The 17,482-nt window shown below is 39.3% G+C and overlaps 1 protein-coding gene across 3 annotated transcripts in view; it reads right to left on the reverse strand.

Annotated features, from left to right (window-relative positions):
• Window positions 1–17,482, reverse strand: part of MYO1D (myosin ID) — a 350,471-nt gene that overhangs the window by 93,821 nt on the left and 239,168 nt on the right. For all 3 annotated transcript variants that reach the window (XM_019927106.3, XM_019927108.3, XM_019927107.3), the window contains exon 21: window positions 12,126–12,280. In XM_019927106.3, coding sequence (XP_019782665.1) covers window positions 12,126–12,280 — 155 coding nt within the window. The remainder of the gene's footprint in view (window positions 1–12,125; window positions 12,281–17,482) is intronic.

Genomic DNA, 17,482 nt, shown 5'->3' on the forward strand with positions numbered 1-17,482 from the left:
TCACTTCTGTCCCCAGATGTATTACATTGCTTAGGGTGGTAATCCTGCAATCGGTATAAGACGAGAAGTATTCATAAAGGGAAGGAAACTGTAAAAGAGTTCTTCTTTTCCTTCATACAGAAGGGGGACTAAGTTACCACCCTCTGGTGGGCAACACGCACATATTGGTAGGAAAGGGCTAGGAGTATCCTACGGCCAGACAGCCCCATCAGCCAGCCTCCGTTTTCAACAATTATCTACTGGGAGTCTTCTGAGTGCCAGGGATGTTCTGAACACTAGGGAAACTGCAGTGAAATAGAAATAAATAGAAGTAAATTCTCTGCTTACATGGGGTTTATGTTCTAGTGGGAATATATGCAGTAAGCAAAAACTAAAGATACAGTGTCAGATGGAGATGAACGCCGCGGGGGAAAACTAAGCAGAGTAGGAGTCGGGGAGTTCTGGGGTGAGTGAACTGCTATTCTCTACAGGACAGTTAGGGAGGCCTGATGAGGTGACGTGTGAGCAGAGGTGGAGGATGTACCTCTCAGGGGACCTCTGGTTGAGCAACATTTCTAGTTTCCTGTGCTAAGGAACGTTGGCATCTCTTTCTATGTTTTCATGTATATCTCTACTGGAAAGCAGAGGAGGGTGAATTGTGGTCACTCACTTTTCTGTCACCAGGAATCAGATGACTTCAATAATTATCATTTTAAGTGGCCCCAATACTCCATTCAGAAGATGCCATAATTTAATTAACCAATCTGCTATACAGTTGACCCTTGAACAACATAGGTTTGAACTGCCTGCATCTACTTATACGTGGGTTTTTTTCAATAAATACTACAGGACCACACGATTCCCCAGTTGGCTGAATCCACGGATAAGGAACTGTGGATACAGAGGGCCGACTAGGGGACTTGAGCATCTGTGGATCTCCTGCCAGTGGGTCCTTGAACCAATCTTCCCTCGGATTCTGAGGGACAACTGGAGTTGTCTATCTACATTATTTTCAGCTATCTCTATTTCACGTAAATATTTTTAGTTGTAATATAAACTACTATGATTAGTAGCCAGGCATTCAAGGAGAGCAGTTTGGGAATACAGATTAGGAGCCAGGAAAACGGGTATCCGGGTTCAGGGGCAGAGGAGCAGGAAGGCGTGCGCATCGGAAGCACTGGACGGAGAGGCCAGGAGCAGAGGCCTTTGTGAGGCGGCCTCACTCCTCCACCTTCACCCCTGCTCAGGAGGCCTCATCTCCCCTGGCCCCTGTGGCCATAACCAACGGCCTGCTTCTTCGTCTGGTTCTACCCATAGTTTTAGTGTGAGTTAAAAAGAACATAAGCAGGGCTTCCCTGGTGGCGCAGTGGTTGAGAGTCCATCTGCCGATGCAGGGGACGCGGGTTTGTGCCCCGGTCGGGGAGGATCCCACATGCCGCGGAGCGGCTGGGCCCGTGAGCCATGGCCACTGAGCCTGCGCGTCCGGAGCCTGTGCTCCGCAACGGGAGAGGCCACAACAGTGAGAGGCCCGCGTACCGCAAAAAAAAAAAAACATAAGCAAACTACAACAGAGAAGCAGGTCAGGCATTCAGTTAAACTCAGTAGCGGTGCTCCTTTAATTAAGCAGATGTTAAAGATGCTGCTTATGAAAAACAAGAAGCAGATGGCACTGACTTGTGGCTTTCATCCACAGAAACAGAACAGGAAAAATAAGAAGTTTCTGTGCCTAAGACTGGGGTTATACTGAGGTTTCCAGCATCCAGACAGGAATGCCTGCACAGCTGCTTAGGGCAGATGGGTCCTTTGACAGCTTAATATTACAGAGTTTCTGGTAATTCAGGTAACTCTGTAGGGTGGCCGGTGTGAGGCCATCTGTTTACTAGTGGGCAGAAAAGCTCACTACCGGTAGGTAGTCACTGTTGAGCATGAGATACAAACTGAAAGTCAAGTCAGCCATTTTCATAACCTCTGCAAAGCAAACTGGCCTGGGAAACCACTGACATAACCACCACAAAGAAACCTCACCTGAGCTTCATGTGACCGACACAATGGGACCCCAGAGAACAGGAGAACAGTAGTATTCCAAAAGGTTTTATTTGGGTTTATTTCAACTTATTCAATGCCATGAGATAAATCATTCACTTAGAAAGCTCTTTTGTTCTTTTCTACTTTTCTAAACAGAAAAGGAAAATAACCATGAATTTAGAGCCATCTATAATATACCTGAAAACTAGCTGCCGTTTATTATTTAAATGAAAAAAATTTTAGATAAGTAACACATATTTTTGTTGCAAAAGGTTTACAATGAAAAATGAATCTCCCTCCTATACCTCCTATGCCTCTTTCTCCCAGTACCCCATCTCCCCTCTCCAGAGACAAACACAGTTACTCATTTCCTGAATGTCTTTCTGGACTATATGTCTTTCTGTCTATAATATACATAATTGTGTGTGTGATATATATACATGCACACATATATATGTCCTTACAGTTTTTTAATTGGCTGTATTTACAATGAACAAAGCATATTAAAAGCTCTGAGAAGTACTGCAGTAAAGAAACCTGTTTAACTTCATCAGGGAATCCTAAATATTTTTGACTCTGGGACCCCTACCTATCTGCTTTGGTATAACTTCCGGTCTGTGGAATGTAGCCAGGACTTGCTGGTATGGCCAGATCAGGCGTTTCTGGAGGGCGTCTGTTCTGAATGGTCTGTGCTTGAGCCATGCTGGTTGTTAAATATTGTAAATGTCACCCCTTTGAATATACTTTATTAAAAGACTACCTTCAAATGTTTTAGAAAATGTGTGTGTGTATGAGTTCTTGCAGAGGCAGAAATAATGGGTTCAGGTTAAGTAAAGACTGAAGGAGCTGAGAGAAAGGCTAATTTATATTTAGCTGGATTTAGTTTCAGATTAGTATAGAAGGAAGTGCCAGGAAAGGGCTGGCTTCAGCTCCTGAGAGGAGATGGTCACCAGAAATTCATTAGGTACAGGAGAAAGCCATAAGCTTTAACGTTTTTGTTTTTGTTTTTAATCATGAAATATTTCAAACATCAGTGCATTTTTCATCTAGAAGTTTGGTGAGTCTTTTTATTATAGCTTCCATGTCTCTACTTAACTTTTGAACACCTGAAATTTAGTTATAATAACTGTTTTCATGTCTGGGTCTGCTAATTCTAACACCTTTGTCAGTTCCGGGTTGGTTTCAATTGGATGATGGTTTTCCCCTCACACTGGATTGCATTTTCCTGCCTATTTGTATGCCTGGTAATCTTTGATTGGATGTCAGACATTGTGAATTCGACCTTCTTGGGGTGGGGGTGGATATTTTTGCATTGCTATACATATTCATGAGCTTTGTTCTAGGACACAGTTAAATTACTTGGTAGCAGTTTGATCCTTTTGGGTCTTGCTCCCAAGATTCATTAGGCGGGACTTGAGGGGGATCCTCCACAGATCTCTAGCCTTCTCTCTCTCTGCTCCTCTCTGGTACTTTGTCCTGCAAACTTTAGCTTACTTGGTCTCCCCAGACACATGCCTCCATCTCCTGGACCCAGGGAGTCCTTGTGCTTCCCCTGGGTTCCCCCTGCATGCACCATGGCCTGGAGCTCACCCAAGGCAGTGTGCTGGGGTAACTGTAGGGCTCACCCTGTTTGCTTTTCACCTCTCAGGAATCACTGTCCTTCACTGCCTGACATCTACGGTCTTGAAAATGGCTGTTTCACAGATCCTGTCTTTGCGCTGTTGTTGTTGTTTTAGGCATAAGGGTAAGGCTAGTCCCGCCCCGCCTTTTTAATGTAAAGTTTACTCCCGTATTTTCCTTTTCTCTTCATATGGCTTTCCTTGTTTCCTTTGCTCCGCATTTTCGTCTTGCCCGTGCACAGTTCTCTTGCTGTTTTCTTTCTGGCTCATTATTTGCTTTGAGTGGGGGCAGTTATTTGCTGAAATGCAGCCCTAGAAGAGGTGAGGTTACCGCGCTAGGGTTGTCCTACACTTTCAGTTCAGGCTGTTGACCTCACGTCATCCTCTCTCCGAATTGCAGCAGCCTCTGCTGGAGGCCACTTCCTCCCTGGGCTGACTCTGTCCTTCCTCTTCACCTTCTACACACTGGGGTCAGCATGACTTAGAAGTTCCTTAGCCCAAAGGTGCTCTGGGTGTATCCCTGTTACCATTTCTGCTCTAATGGTTATGGTTGGCAGCTGCAGGTTTGCTTCTTTTTTGTTCCTATTCCTATTTTACTGAAGATTTATGAAGAATAATAAATATTCAATTTAATCAAATAGTACTTTTGTGTTCTATTATGAACTATTATGTGAATAGATAGACTCTTCTAATGGATAACCATCCTTGTATTCTTAGGGCACAGCCCTATATCCAACTATATGCCAATAAATAAACACACAAAGAAGTGACCAAAAAAAAAGGAACTAAAAAAAAAATCCAGTATCTTCCTTCCATTTATAAATTGTAAAGACATTTAAAATTCTTACGTATATTCAAAGCGTCCTGCGCCAGCCTCGTGGGCTTCCTCCCTGCAGAGCCTGTGAGCAACAGCCCTTCCCTCACACCTGACTGGGCCTCTGGGGCAAGGAGGTGCTGCACTAAAGGAAATCTGAGGCGCAGAGAAGTTAACTTCCTGGTCCATGATCACAGAACTACTGTGTGGCTGACAGGGTCTTGGTGCTCCAGCTGGGTGTCAGACCTGAGCCTCTGAGGTGGGAGAGCCGAGGTCAGGACACTAGACCACCAGAGACCTCCAGGCCCCATGTGATATCAATTGGCGAGAGCTCTCCCACAGATCTCCGTCTCAACACTAAGACCCAGCTCCACTCAACGACCAGCAAGCTCCAGTGCTGGACACCCCATACCAAACAACTAGTAAGACAGGAACACAACACCACCCATTAGCAGAGAGGCTGCCTAAAATCATAATAAGGTCACAGACACCCCAAAACATACCACCAGACATGGTCCTGCCCACCAGAAAGAAGAGATCAAGCCTCAACCATCAGAACACAGGCACCAGTCCCCTCCACCAGGAAGCCTACACAAGCCACTGAACCAACCTTACCCACTGGGGGCAGACACCAAAAACAACAGGAACTACAAACCTGCAGCCTGTGAAAAGGAGACCCCAAACACAGTAAGTTAAGCAAAATGAGAAGACAGAGAATACACAGCAGATGTAGGAGGAAGGTAAAACCCCAAAACAGACCAAACAAATGAAGAGGAAATAGGCAGTCTACCTGAAAAAGAATTCACAGTAATGATAGTAAAGATGATCCAAAATCTAGGAAATAGAATGGAGAAAATACAAGAAACGTTTAACAGGGACCTAGAAGAACTAAAGAGCGAACAAACAATGATGAACTATACAATAAATGAAATTAAAACTTCTCTAGAAGGAATCAATAGCAGAATAACTGAGGTAGAAGAACGGATAAGTGATTCACAAGACAGAATGGTGGAAATCACTGCCATGGAACAGAATAAAGAAAAAAGAATGAAAAGAATTGAGTACAGTCTCAGAGACCTCTGGGACAACATTAAACACACCAACATTTGAATTATAGGGATCCCAGAAGAAGAAGAGAAAAAGAAAGGGACTGAGAAAATATTTGAAGAGATTATAATTGAAAACTTCCCTAATATGGGAAAGGAAATAGTCAATCAAGTCCAAGAAGCACAGAGAGTCCCATACAGGATAAACGCAAGGAGAAACACACCATGACACATATTAATCAAACTATCAAAAATTAAATACAAAGAAAAAATATTAAAAGCAGCAAAGGAAAAGCAACAAATAACATACAAGGGAATTCCCATAAGGTTAATAGCTGATCTTTGAGCAGAAACTCTGCAAGCCAGAAGGGAGTGGCAGGACATACTTAAAGTGATGAAAGAGAAAAACCTACAACCAAGATTACTCTACCCAGCAAGGATCTCATTCAGATTCAATGGAGAAATTAAAACCTTTACAGACAAGCAAAAGCTAAGAGAATTCAGCACCACAAAACCAGCTTCACAACAAATGCTAAAGGAACTTCTCTAGGTAGGAAACACAAAAGAAGGTAAAGACCTACAATAAAAAATCCTAAACAATTAAGAAAATGGTAACAGGAACATACATATCGATAATTACCTTAAATGTAAATGGATTAAATGCTCCAACCAAAAGACACAGACTGGTTGAATGGATAAAAAAACAGGACCTGTACATATGCTGTCTACAAGAGACCCACTTCAGACCTAGGGACACATACAGACTGAAAGTGAGGGGATGGAAATGGATATTCCATGCAAATGAAAATCAAAAGAAAGCTGGAGTAGCAATTCTCATGTCAGACAAAATAGACTTTAAAATAAGACAAAGAACGACACTACATAATGATCAAGGCATCAATCCAAGAAGAAGATACAACAATTGTAAATATTTATGCACCCAACATAGGAGCACCTCAATACATAAGGCAAATGTTAACAGCCATAAAAGGGAAATTGACAGTAACACAATAATAGTAGGAGACTTTAACAACCCACTTTCACTAATGGACAAATCAACCAAAATGAAAATAAATAAAGAAACATGAGCTTTAAATGACACATTAAACAAGATGGACTTAATTGATATTTATAGGACATTCCATCTGAAAACGACAGAATACACTTTCTTCTCAAGTGCTCCTAGAACATTCTCCAGGATAGATCATATCTTGCGTCACAAATCAAGCCCTGGTAAATTTAAGAAAATTGAAATCATATCAAGTATCTTTTCTGACCACAACACTATAAGACTAGATATCAGTTACAGGAAAAAAACTGTAAAAAATACAAACACAGGCAGGCTAAACAATACACTACTAAATAACCAAAAGATCACTGAAGAAATCAAAGAGGAAATCAAAAAATACCTAGAAACAAAGGACAATGAAAACACGACGACCCAAAACCTATGAGGTGCAGCAAAAGCAGTTCTAAGAGGGAAGTTTATAGCAATACAATCCTACCTCAAGAAACAAGAAACATCTCAAATAAACAACCTAACCTTACACCTAAAGCAATTAGAGAAAGAAGAACAAAAAAACACGTAGTTAGCAGAAGGAAAGAAATCATAAAGATCAGATCAGAAATAAATGAAAAAGAAATGCAGGAAACAATAGCAAAGATCAATAAAACTAAAAGCTGCTGCTTTGAGAAGATAAAAAAAATTGATAAGCCAGTAGCCAGACTCATCAACAAAAAAAGGGGGAAGACTCAAATCAATAGAATTAGAAATGAAAAAGGAGAAGTAACAACTGACACTGCAGAAATACAAAGGATCACGAGAGATTACTACCAGCAACTATATGCCAATAAAATGGACAACCTGGAAGAAATTGACCAATTCTTAGAAAAGCACAACCTTCTGAGACTGAACCAGGAAGAAATAGAAAATATAAACAGACCAATCACAAGCACTGAAATTGAGACTGTGATTAAAAATCTTCCAACAAACAAAAGCCCAGGACCAGATGGCTTCACAGGCAAATTCTATCAAACATTTAGAGAAGAGCTAACACCTATCCTTGTCAAACACTTCCAAAATATAGCAGAGGGAGGAACACTCCCAAACTCATTCTACGAGGCCACCATCACCCTGATACCAAAACTGAAGATGCCACAAAAAAAGAAAACTACAGGCCAATATCACTGATGAACATAGATGCAAAAATCCTCAACAAAATACTAGCAAACAGAATCCAACAGCATATTAAAAGGATCATACACCATGATCAAGTGGGGTTTATCCCAGGAATGCAAGGATTCTTCAATACATACAAATCAATCAATGGGATAAACCAAATTAACAAATTGAAGGATAAAAACCATATGATCATCTCAATAGATGCAGAAAAAGTTTTTGACAAGATTCAGCACCCATTTATGATAAAAACCTTCCAGAAAGTAGGCATAGAGGGAAGTTACCGCAACATAATAAAGGCCATATATGAAACACCCACAGTCAACATTGTTCTCAATGGTGAAAACCTGAAACCATTTCCACTAAAATCAGGAACAAGACAAGGTTGCCCACTCTCACGACTATTATTCAACATAGTTTTGGAAGTTTTAGCCACAGCAATCAGAGAAGAAAAAGAAATAAAAGGAATCCAAATGGGAAAAGAAGAAGTAAAACTGTCACTGTTTGCAGATGACATGATGCTATACATAGAGAATCCTAAAGATGCTACCAGAAAACTACTAGAGCTCATCAATGAATGTGGTAAAGTAGCAGGATACAAAATTAATGCATGGAAATCTCTTGCATTCCTACACACTAAGGATGAAGAATCTGAAAGAGAAATTAAGGAAACACTCCCATTTACCATTGCAACAAAAATAATAAAATACCTAGGAATAAACCTACCTAAGGAGACAAAAAACCTGTATGCAGAAAACTATAAGACTCTGATGAAAGAAATTAAAGATGATACAAACAAATGGAGAGATAGGCCATGTTCTTGGATTGGAAGAATCAACATTGTGAACATGACTATACTACCCAAAGCAATCTACAGATTCAATGCAATCCCTATCAAATTACCAATGGCATTTTTAATGGAACTAGAACCAAAAATCTTAAAATCTGTATGGAGACACAAAAGACCCCGAATAGCCAAAGCAGTCTTGAGGGAAAAAAATGGAGCTGGAGGAATCAGACTCCCTGACTTCAGACTATACTAGAAAGCTACAGTAGTCAAGACAATATGGTACTGGCACAAAAACAGAAACATAGATCAATGGAACAAGACAGAAAGCACAGAGATAAACCCATGCACGTATGGTCAACTTATCTTTGATAAAGGAGGGAAGAAAATACAATGGAGAAAAGACAGCCTCTTCAATAAGTGGTGCTGGAAAAACTGGACAGCTACATATAAAAGAATGAAATTAGAACACTCCCTAACACCACACACAAAAATAAACTCAAAATGGATGAAAGACCTAAATGTAAGGCCAGACACTATAAAACTCTTAGAGGAAAACACAGGCAGAACACTCTATGACATAAATCACAGCAAGATCCTTTTTGATCCACCTCCTAGAGAAAGGGAAATAAAAACAAAAATAAACAAATGGGACCTAATGAAACTTAAAAGCTTTTTCACAGCAAAAGAAACCATAAACAAGATGAAATGACAACCCTCAAGATGGGAGGAAAATATTTGCAAATGAAGCAACTGACAAAGGATGAATCTCCAAAATATACAAGCAGCTCATGCAGCTCAATATCAAAAAAACCCAAACAACCCAATCCAAAAATGGGCGGAAGACCTAAACAGACATTTCTTCAAAGAAGATATACAGATTGCCAACAAACACATGAAAGGATGCTCAACATCACTAATCATTGGAGAAATGCAAATCAAAACTACAATGATGTATCACCTCACACTGGTCGGAATGGCCATCATCAAAAAGTCTACAAACAATAAATGCTGGAGAGGGTGTGGAGGAGAGGGAACCCTCTTGCACTGTTGGTGGGAATGTAAATTGATGCAGCCACTATGGAGAACAGTATGGAGGTTCCTTAAAAAACTAAAAATAGAACTACCATACGACCCAGCAATCTCACTGCTGGACATATACCCAGAGAAAACCATAATTCACAAAGAGTCATGTACCACAATGTTCATTGCAGCTCTATTTACAATAGCCAGGACATGGAAGCAACCTAAGTGTCCATCGACAGATGAATGGATAAAGAAGATGTGGCACATATATACAATGGAATATTACTCAGCCATAAAAAGAAACGAAATTGAGTTATTTGTAGTGAGGTGGATGGACCTAGATTCTGTCATACAGAGTGAGGTAAGTCAGAAAGAGAAAAACAAATACCGTATGCTAACACATATATATACATATGGAATATATATATATAAAAAAAAAAGGTTCTGAAGAACCTAGGGGCAACACAGGAATGAAGACGCAGACGTAGGGAATGGACTTGAGGACACGGGGAGGGGGAAGGGTAAGCTGGCACAAAGTGAGAGAGTGGCATGGACATATATACACTACCAAACGTAAAACAGATAGCTAGTGGGAAGCAGCTGCATAGCACAGGGAGATCAGCTTGGTCCTTTGTCACTACGTAGAGGGGTGGGATAGGGAGGGTGGGAGGGAGACGCAAGAGGGAGGGGATATGGGGATATATGTATGCATATAGCTGACTCATTTTGTGATACAGCAGAAACTAACACACCACTGTAAAGCAATTATATTCCAATAAAGATGTTAAAAAAATTCTTACATATATTCGAGATAGAAATGTATCTTAGAACACATGCTAGGAAAAGAAAGCAGTTGATGGATTCTCAAACCAGATTCACATATTTCCACCACTTGTGGAGGCATTTAACAGTGGTTAGAATTTGAGAAACAAGGACTCAGACTGAGAAAAAATATTTCAGTTTCCCAGGCAAAAACTATTACTACAGGCATCCAAATGAAAGGTAAAGATTACAATCCCTTTGATTATCCATACTTTGCTATAACTACATATTAGGAGGAAAATAGGCCTGTTTATTTGAGTTATAGACTTTATTGTAGAGATGCCTTCTCCATGTCTTTCCCTTCCATTCTAAACGCTTCAGTATTTCTCTTACTTTATAATTATTTGGCAGATGGAAGGGAATTTTTCAAAGGCCTATACGTTTATTATTATCTTTTGGTAATTCCTTAGCTGGATCTTATTTTTTCCCACCAGATGACCATGGAACATTATTTTATTTATAGCATTTAAAAACATTTAATTATATAAGATATTTAAAGATCTGTTTTGATCTAGGATACAAGGTTTAAGAACATAAAATAAATGGCCTGTGCAGCTCACTTTTAAAATTATACTCCATACATTTATCAGTAAAAAGGAACACAGCAGAATTATACGTGTGGACATCAGATTCTAAATATGCCTTTGTTTAGAGAAAAGCCATGTCTAAACTTAAAGGAAAAGAAATACTCATGAGGAACTAGATTACTGTTGGCAACTTAGTAAATGTCTTTTAGGAAGAAAAGGAACGGGACACTGGGCTCATTTCTCAGTCCCTGAGTTTGGAGGAGTGGTCTCCTTCTGGCATCAGGGTGGTGGTGTGGCAGAGACAGTGTGCCACAACGGGAAGAACATCTGAGTTTGGAGTCAGAGAAACACCCAACTCCAAATACTCCATGACCTCCTTTGGGAAGAGAAACCCCATCTCTAAAACAACTCTAATAAATAACCAGACAAGTCACTTCTCTGCTTGAAATGATCCATTCACTGGTCCCCATCACCATCAGGGTCTGCTCCCCTTTTATATCTCTCACTTCACTGTTCACTACACAGACATAAACAACTACCCCAGGTATCGCCTAGGGCTACTATGAAGTTCTCAGACAATGCCACGTTCCCTCATGACTCCATGTTTTTGCAGAGGTAATTGCCTCTTCAGAATCCCTTTAGTCAAAATAAGGTCATTAAGGTGAGTCTTAATCCAACATGACTGGTATCCTTGAAGGAAGAGGAAATTTGGACATAGTCATGTACAGAAGGAAGACCATGTGAAGACACAGAGAGAAGATGGCCATCTACAAGCCAAGAAGAGTGGCCTCAGAAGAAACAAACCCTGCAGACACCTTGATCTCAAACTCTAGCCTCCAGAATTGTGAGAAAATAAATCACTTTATTAAATAAAAAAAAAAATCCTTTTAGTCTTTGTGGACCTACATGTCATCCTAAACCTGCCTTCTCATTTGTTTATATTCATAGTAGCTATTCTAACTGATTATATGTGGGGTAAATGAGAAGCTGTGACAATAAGAATATAAAGTAAGTTTTCTGTCTTTTGGATTTAATTACATTTGGATTGGCAGTGAAGAAATCACCGCTGGGGAAATCTCTCATTGTTGGTTCAGCTGGAGGCTGGAAAAGTAGACGATCATCCCTAATCTTGAAACGAAGGCTGGATGCTAATTTTGCCTTCTGGGAAACAGATGATTTAAGTTTTCCTTAAGAAGGAAAATAACTTAGTACACTAAAATTGGCACAAAACAAGTTCAGTGAGAATTATGATGAAAGATATCATATATTTTCAACTTAGTTAAACAAAAATCAAACTTTACCTCTTGAAATGATTCACCAGGACTCCAACCAGCTCTCCAATTCGACTCTCGTGGGTTGGCTGTTTGCTGAAGAGACAGACGATGAGGTCTTTGTTGTCCTTTGTATGGAACACTACCAGTTGGTCCTTCCCATTGGAGACGCTCAGACCAGTCAACTGCAAAGAGACAGGCATGGAAACTGTAAGGGTGGTTCTCAAAAGAATGAATTTAAACATACAGTTTGTAATGGTTCTACTCAGTAACTCTGATGACATTAATCCTTATCGAGCTTCATGAAACAAGCAGATGAAAGGAAATGATAAAGATAAGAACACAAAATAACAAAATTAAAAGCAGAAAAACAATAGGGTAAAATCGATGAAACAAAGAGCTGGTTCTGTCAAAAGATAAATACAATTGCTGAATCTCTAGTCTGAAAGAATAAAAGAGAGAAGACCTAATTACCCATATCAGAAATGGAAGAGGGGCTATTACTGCAGACCACATAGACATTAAAAGGATAATAAAGGAATATTTACAACCTTATGCACATAAGTTCAACAACTTTGACAAAACCAAACAATTCCTTGAAAGCCATAAACTACCAAAATTTACCCAAGAAGACATAGATAACCTGAATACTGCTATATCTATTAAAGAAATTAAATTTGTAGTTAAGAACCTTTCAAAAAAGAAAACTCCAGAAGGCTCAGATGATTGCCTTGGTAAATTCTACCAAATATTTAAAGAAGAAATAACACCAATTCTCCACATCTCTTCTAGAAAACGGAAGAGAAGGGAACACTTCACAACTCATTTTATGAGCACTGTCCTGATGCCAAAAATAGACAAAGGCAGTACAAGAAAACTACAAACCAATATCCAATATCCTTCATGAACATGGATGTAATTAGAACGGCCAAGACATCAGCAAATCAAATCCAAAAATACATAAAAACAAAAATGCATCATGACCAAGTGGAGTTAATCTAAGAAATGCATAGCTAGTTTTGTATGAAAAATATCAATCAATGTAATCCACCATAGCAACAGAAAAAAAACCCACAAAGCTACACTATTTACAATTGTCAGGACATGGAAGCAACCTAAATGTCCACTGACAGATGAATGCATAAAGAAGATGTGGCATATATATATATATATATATATATATATATATATATATACATATATATATATATACACACATACACACACACACACACACACACACACACACAATGGATTACGCAGCCATAAAAAGAAACAAAATTGACTTATTTGTAGTGAGGTGGGTGGACCCAGAGTCTGTCATACAGAGTGAACTAAGTCAGAATGAGAAAAACAAATATTGTGTGCTAACGCACATATATGGAATCTAAAAAAAACGGTACTGATGAACCTAGTGGCAGGGCAGGAATAAAGACTCAGACGTAGAGAATGGACTTGAGGACACGGGGAAGGGGAAGCTGGGGCAAAGTGAGAGAGTAGCAATGACATATGCACTACCACATGTAAAATGGATGGCTAGTGGGAAGTTGCTGAATAGCACAGGGAGATCAGCTTGATGCTTTGTGACAACCTACAGGGGTGGGATAGGGAAGGTGGGAGGGAGACGCAAGAGGGAGGGGATATGGGGATATATGTCTACTTATAGCTGATTCACTTTGTTATACAGCAGAAGCTAACATATTGTAAAGCAATTATACTCCAATAAAGATATATAAAAAAGAAACCTATCATATCAATTGACGCAGAAAAAGCATTTGACAAAATTCAACATCCATTCATGATATAAATCTCTCAGCAAACAGGATTAGAAGAGAATTCAACCTATTAATGACATCTACAAAAACGCCACAGCTAACATCTTACAAAGTGGTGAAATACTGAATGGTTTCCCCAAAGATCAGGAGCAATGTAAGGATTTCTACTGTTACTGCTGCTGGGCAACTTCATACTGGAAGCCCTAGCCAGTGCCTTAAGGCAGGTTTAAATAAATTAAAAGGCATACAGTTTAAAAGGGAAGAAACAAATGACTTTATTTTCAGATTACATGATCATCTATATAGAAAATCCCAAGGAATTTACAAAATAGCTCTCAGAACTAATTAGTGGGTTTGGCAAGGTCACAAAACACAAGGTCAACAGACAAAAATATTTCTGTATACCAGCAATGACAAACTGGAAACAGAAATTTAAAACCAAAACCATACACAACTTCAAAACCAAAAATACTTAGATATAAATATAACAAAATGTGTGTAAGACCTGTAAGCTGAAAACTATGAAATGTTGATGAAAGGAATCCAATGAACATGCTGATGACAGGAATAAAAGAGAATCTAAATACACAGAGAGGAGTAATGTGTTCATGGTTTGGAAACTCAATATTGTTGAATGCTGCCAACTTCCCCCAAGTCGATCTATAGACTTAATGCAATCCCAACCAAAGTCCCAGCAGAATTTTGGTAGATATCAACGAGCTGATTCTAAAATGTATATGGAAAGGCAAAGGAACCAGAGTAGGCAAAACAATTTGAAAAAGAACAAAGTTGGAGGACTCACAGTAGCTGATTTTCTTACTATAAAGCTACGATAATCAAGACAATGTAATTGTCAAAAGGATTGTCAGAGGGACAAAAACATAGATCAGTGGGAAGAGAATGGAGAGTCAGATATAGTCTCACACAAGTATGACCGATTGATTTTTCACAAAGATGCAAAGGCAGTTCAATGGAGAAAGGATACTTTGGACATTTGGGTAACTCAGAACGTTTGGACATCCACATGCCAAAAGAAATAAACATTGACCTAAATCTCAAACCTCATGAAAAATGAATTCAAAATGGGTCATAGATCTAAATGTAAAATGTAAAACCATAAAACTTTTAGAAGAAAACACAGGAGAAAATCTCTGTGACCTCGGATTGGGCAAAGATTTCTTAGAAATGACACCAAAAGCACAACTCATAAAAGACAAAAAAAAACCTGTTAAACTAAACTTCATAAAATTTAGAACTTTTCTCTAAGAAAGACATTGGTAGGAGAATGGAAAGACTGCCCACAGACTGGGAGAAAATATTTGCAGAGATATATCTGATAAAGGACCTGTGTCCAGAATATATAAAGAACTCTTAAAACTCAACAACAAGAGAGCAAACAAGTCAACTTAAAATGGGCAAAAGATGTGAAGTCACTTCACCAAAGAAGACCTATGGGTGGCAAATAGGTGCTCAACATCACTAAGCACTACAGAAATGCAAATTAAGACTGTAACAAGATATCACCACAAGCCTATCAGAATGGCCAAAATAAAAACAAAGAAGAAGAACAACAACAAAAGTGACAATGCCGAAGAGGACGTAGAAAAATCAACTCCCATACATTGTTGGTGGGAATGTAAAATGGTACGATCGCTGGGAAAACAGTTCGGCAGTTACTCAAAAAGTTAAACATAGAATTACCACATGAACCAGAAATCTCGGTCCTAGGCATTTATCCCAGAGAAATAAAAATTTATGTTCACACAAAAACTTACACATGAATGTTTACAGCAGCTCTATTCATAACTGCCCCAAACTGGAAGCCACCAGAATATCCATCAACAGGTGAATAAGCAAACTGTGATACATCTATACAATGGAATGTTATTCAGCAATAAAAAGGAATGAACTAATCATACAAATTATTGATATGCATCACTACGGTTTATTTTCAAAGGCATTACGCTGAGTGAAAGCAGCCAGTCTCAGAAGGTTACCTACTACACGACTCCACTTATGTGATATTCTAGAATACAGTTGTCAGGGACTGGGGTCAGGGCGAGTCTGATACAAAGGAGTTTTGTGGGGGTAATGGAATGACTCTGTATCCTCATTGTGGTGGTGGTTACAGAAATCTGTGCATGTATTAAGACGCACAGACCTGTATACAATCACCACTACCAAAAGCCAATTTTATTTATTTATACGCAAATTAAAAAAATATAGCTCCTTGGTTATTTTGATCCCTAGATCTACCTTGGTCAATAAAGCAGAAACCCGAGTGATTTCTTGTGCAGTGGTTTGTTCTTCTATTGCAGAAAATACCAAAGTGCCACCTCCTGGCTGCCACAGGTGCTGTCAGTCTGGCAATCAGCATTGACAGGATACCCACTGGGGGCAATGCAGAGTACCAGGCAGCCTGGGGGTGGGGATGGAAGTACCAAAGATGCAGAAGGTATAATCTCTGTTCTAGGGGGATTCATGATCCAGTTGGATGAGTGGAAGAGACAAATACCCAACAACTGAAGAACACTTTAACAGTTCGTACGTTCGGAAGATCATTTAGTCTCATGCCCCTATATTACAGATAAGAAAACTGAGGCTCAAAGAAGTTAGCTGATTTGCAGACCCTGAAACTGGAACTCAGGCCTGCAGACTGACCCAGACCCATGTTCTTTCTATCACAGTAGGCTTTTCCAAATAACATGTACAAATGAACATAAGCTGTAAAAATAAGTATCCCTAAATGTCACATAAATAAATTTTCATAGGAGGTGAGTTCTTAGGTTGATTTTAAAGAATACCAGGGTCAGCGCTCAATGGAGAGAAGGGAAAATATTCAAGGAGTTGGAAATCATTTCACAAACCTACGTTAGATCATGGGTTTTCTGAGGCCATGGGTAAGAGAATGTATCAATCTTTCTGACACTTAGATGACTTTTTTTTGTTTTTTGGTTTGGTTTGGTGTACATTGGCTTTTTTTAAGGTTCCTTTTAAAAATATTTTATTGAAGTATAGTTGATTTACAGTGTTGTGTCAATTTCTGCTGTACAGCAAAGTGAGTCAGTTATATATATATATACTCTTTTTCATTTCTTTTCCATTATGGTTTACACAGGATATTGAATATAGTTCCCTGTGCTATACAGTAGAACTTGTTGTTTATCCATCCTATATACACTAGTGTGCACCTGCTAACCCCAAACTCCCAATCCTTCCCTCCCCCACCCCCAGATGATTTTTATATGAGTAAATTAAAAATATCATTTTCGTTTAAAAAAACATGTTACGTCTATGATCCTTCTCTCTCATTTATTTTATATACAAAATTCAAAATGAAATTTATGTAGCACTTCACAGGAGAGCTTGATTAAAGCCTAATAAAATGAGAATTCTAACAGCACTAACTCCGCCTGCATATCCCAGGAACATTAGCTGCAGGGGTCCGGGGAGAGGGACCGATTCAGCAGTGAATGCTGAAACCATCCAGATAGAAGGTCCCTTCCTGGATGCTGTCGGGCTAGAGCAGAGGCGCCTATGACTGTTTTCTCAGCCACCTTCCCACCTCGGGGTGTGGAATTCCCTTCCTGCCCTTCCCTATTCCGCCCTGCC

Source organism: Tursiops truncatus, chromosome 20, assembly GCF_011762595.2.
Source record: "Tursiops truncatus isolate mTurTru1 chromosome 20, mTurTru1.mat.Y, whole genome shotgun sequence".
Classification (NCBI taxonomy): domain Eukaryota; kingdom Metazoa; phylum Chordata; class Mammalia; order Artiodactyla; family Delphinidae; genus Tursiops; species Tursiops truncatus.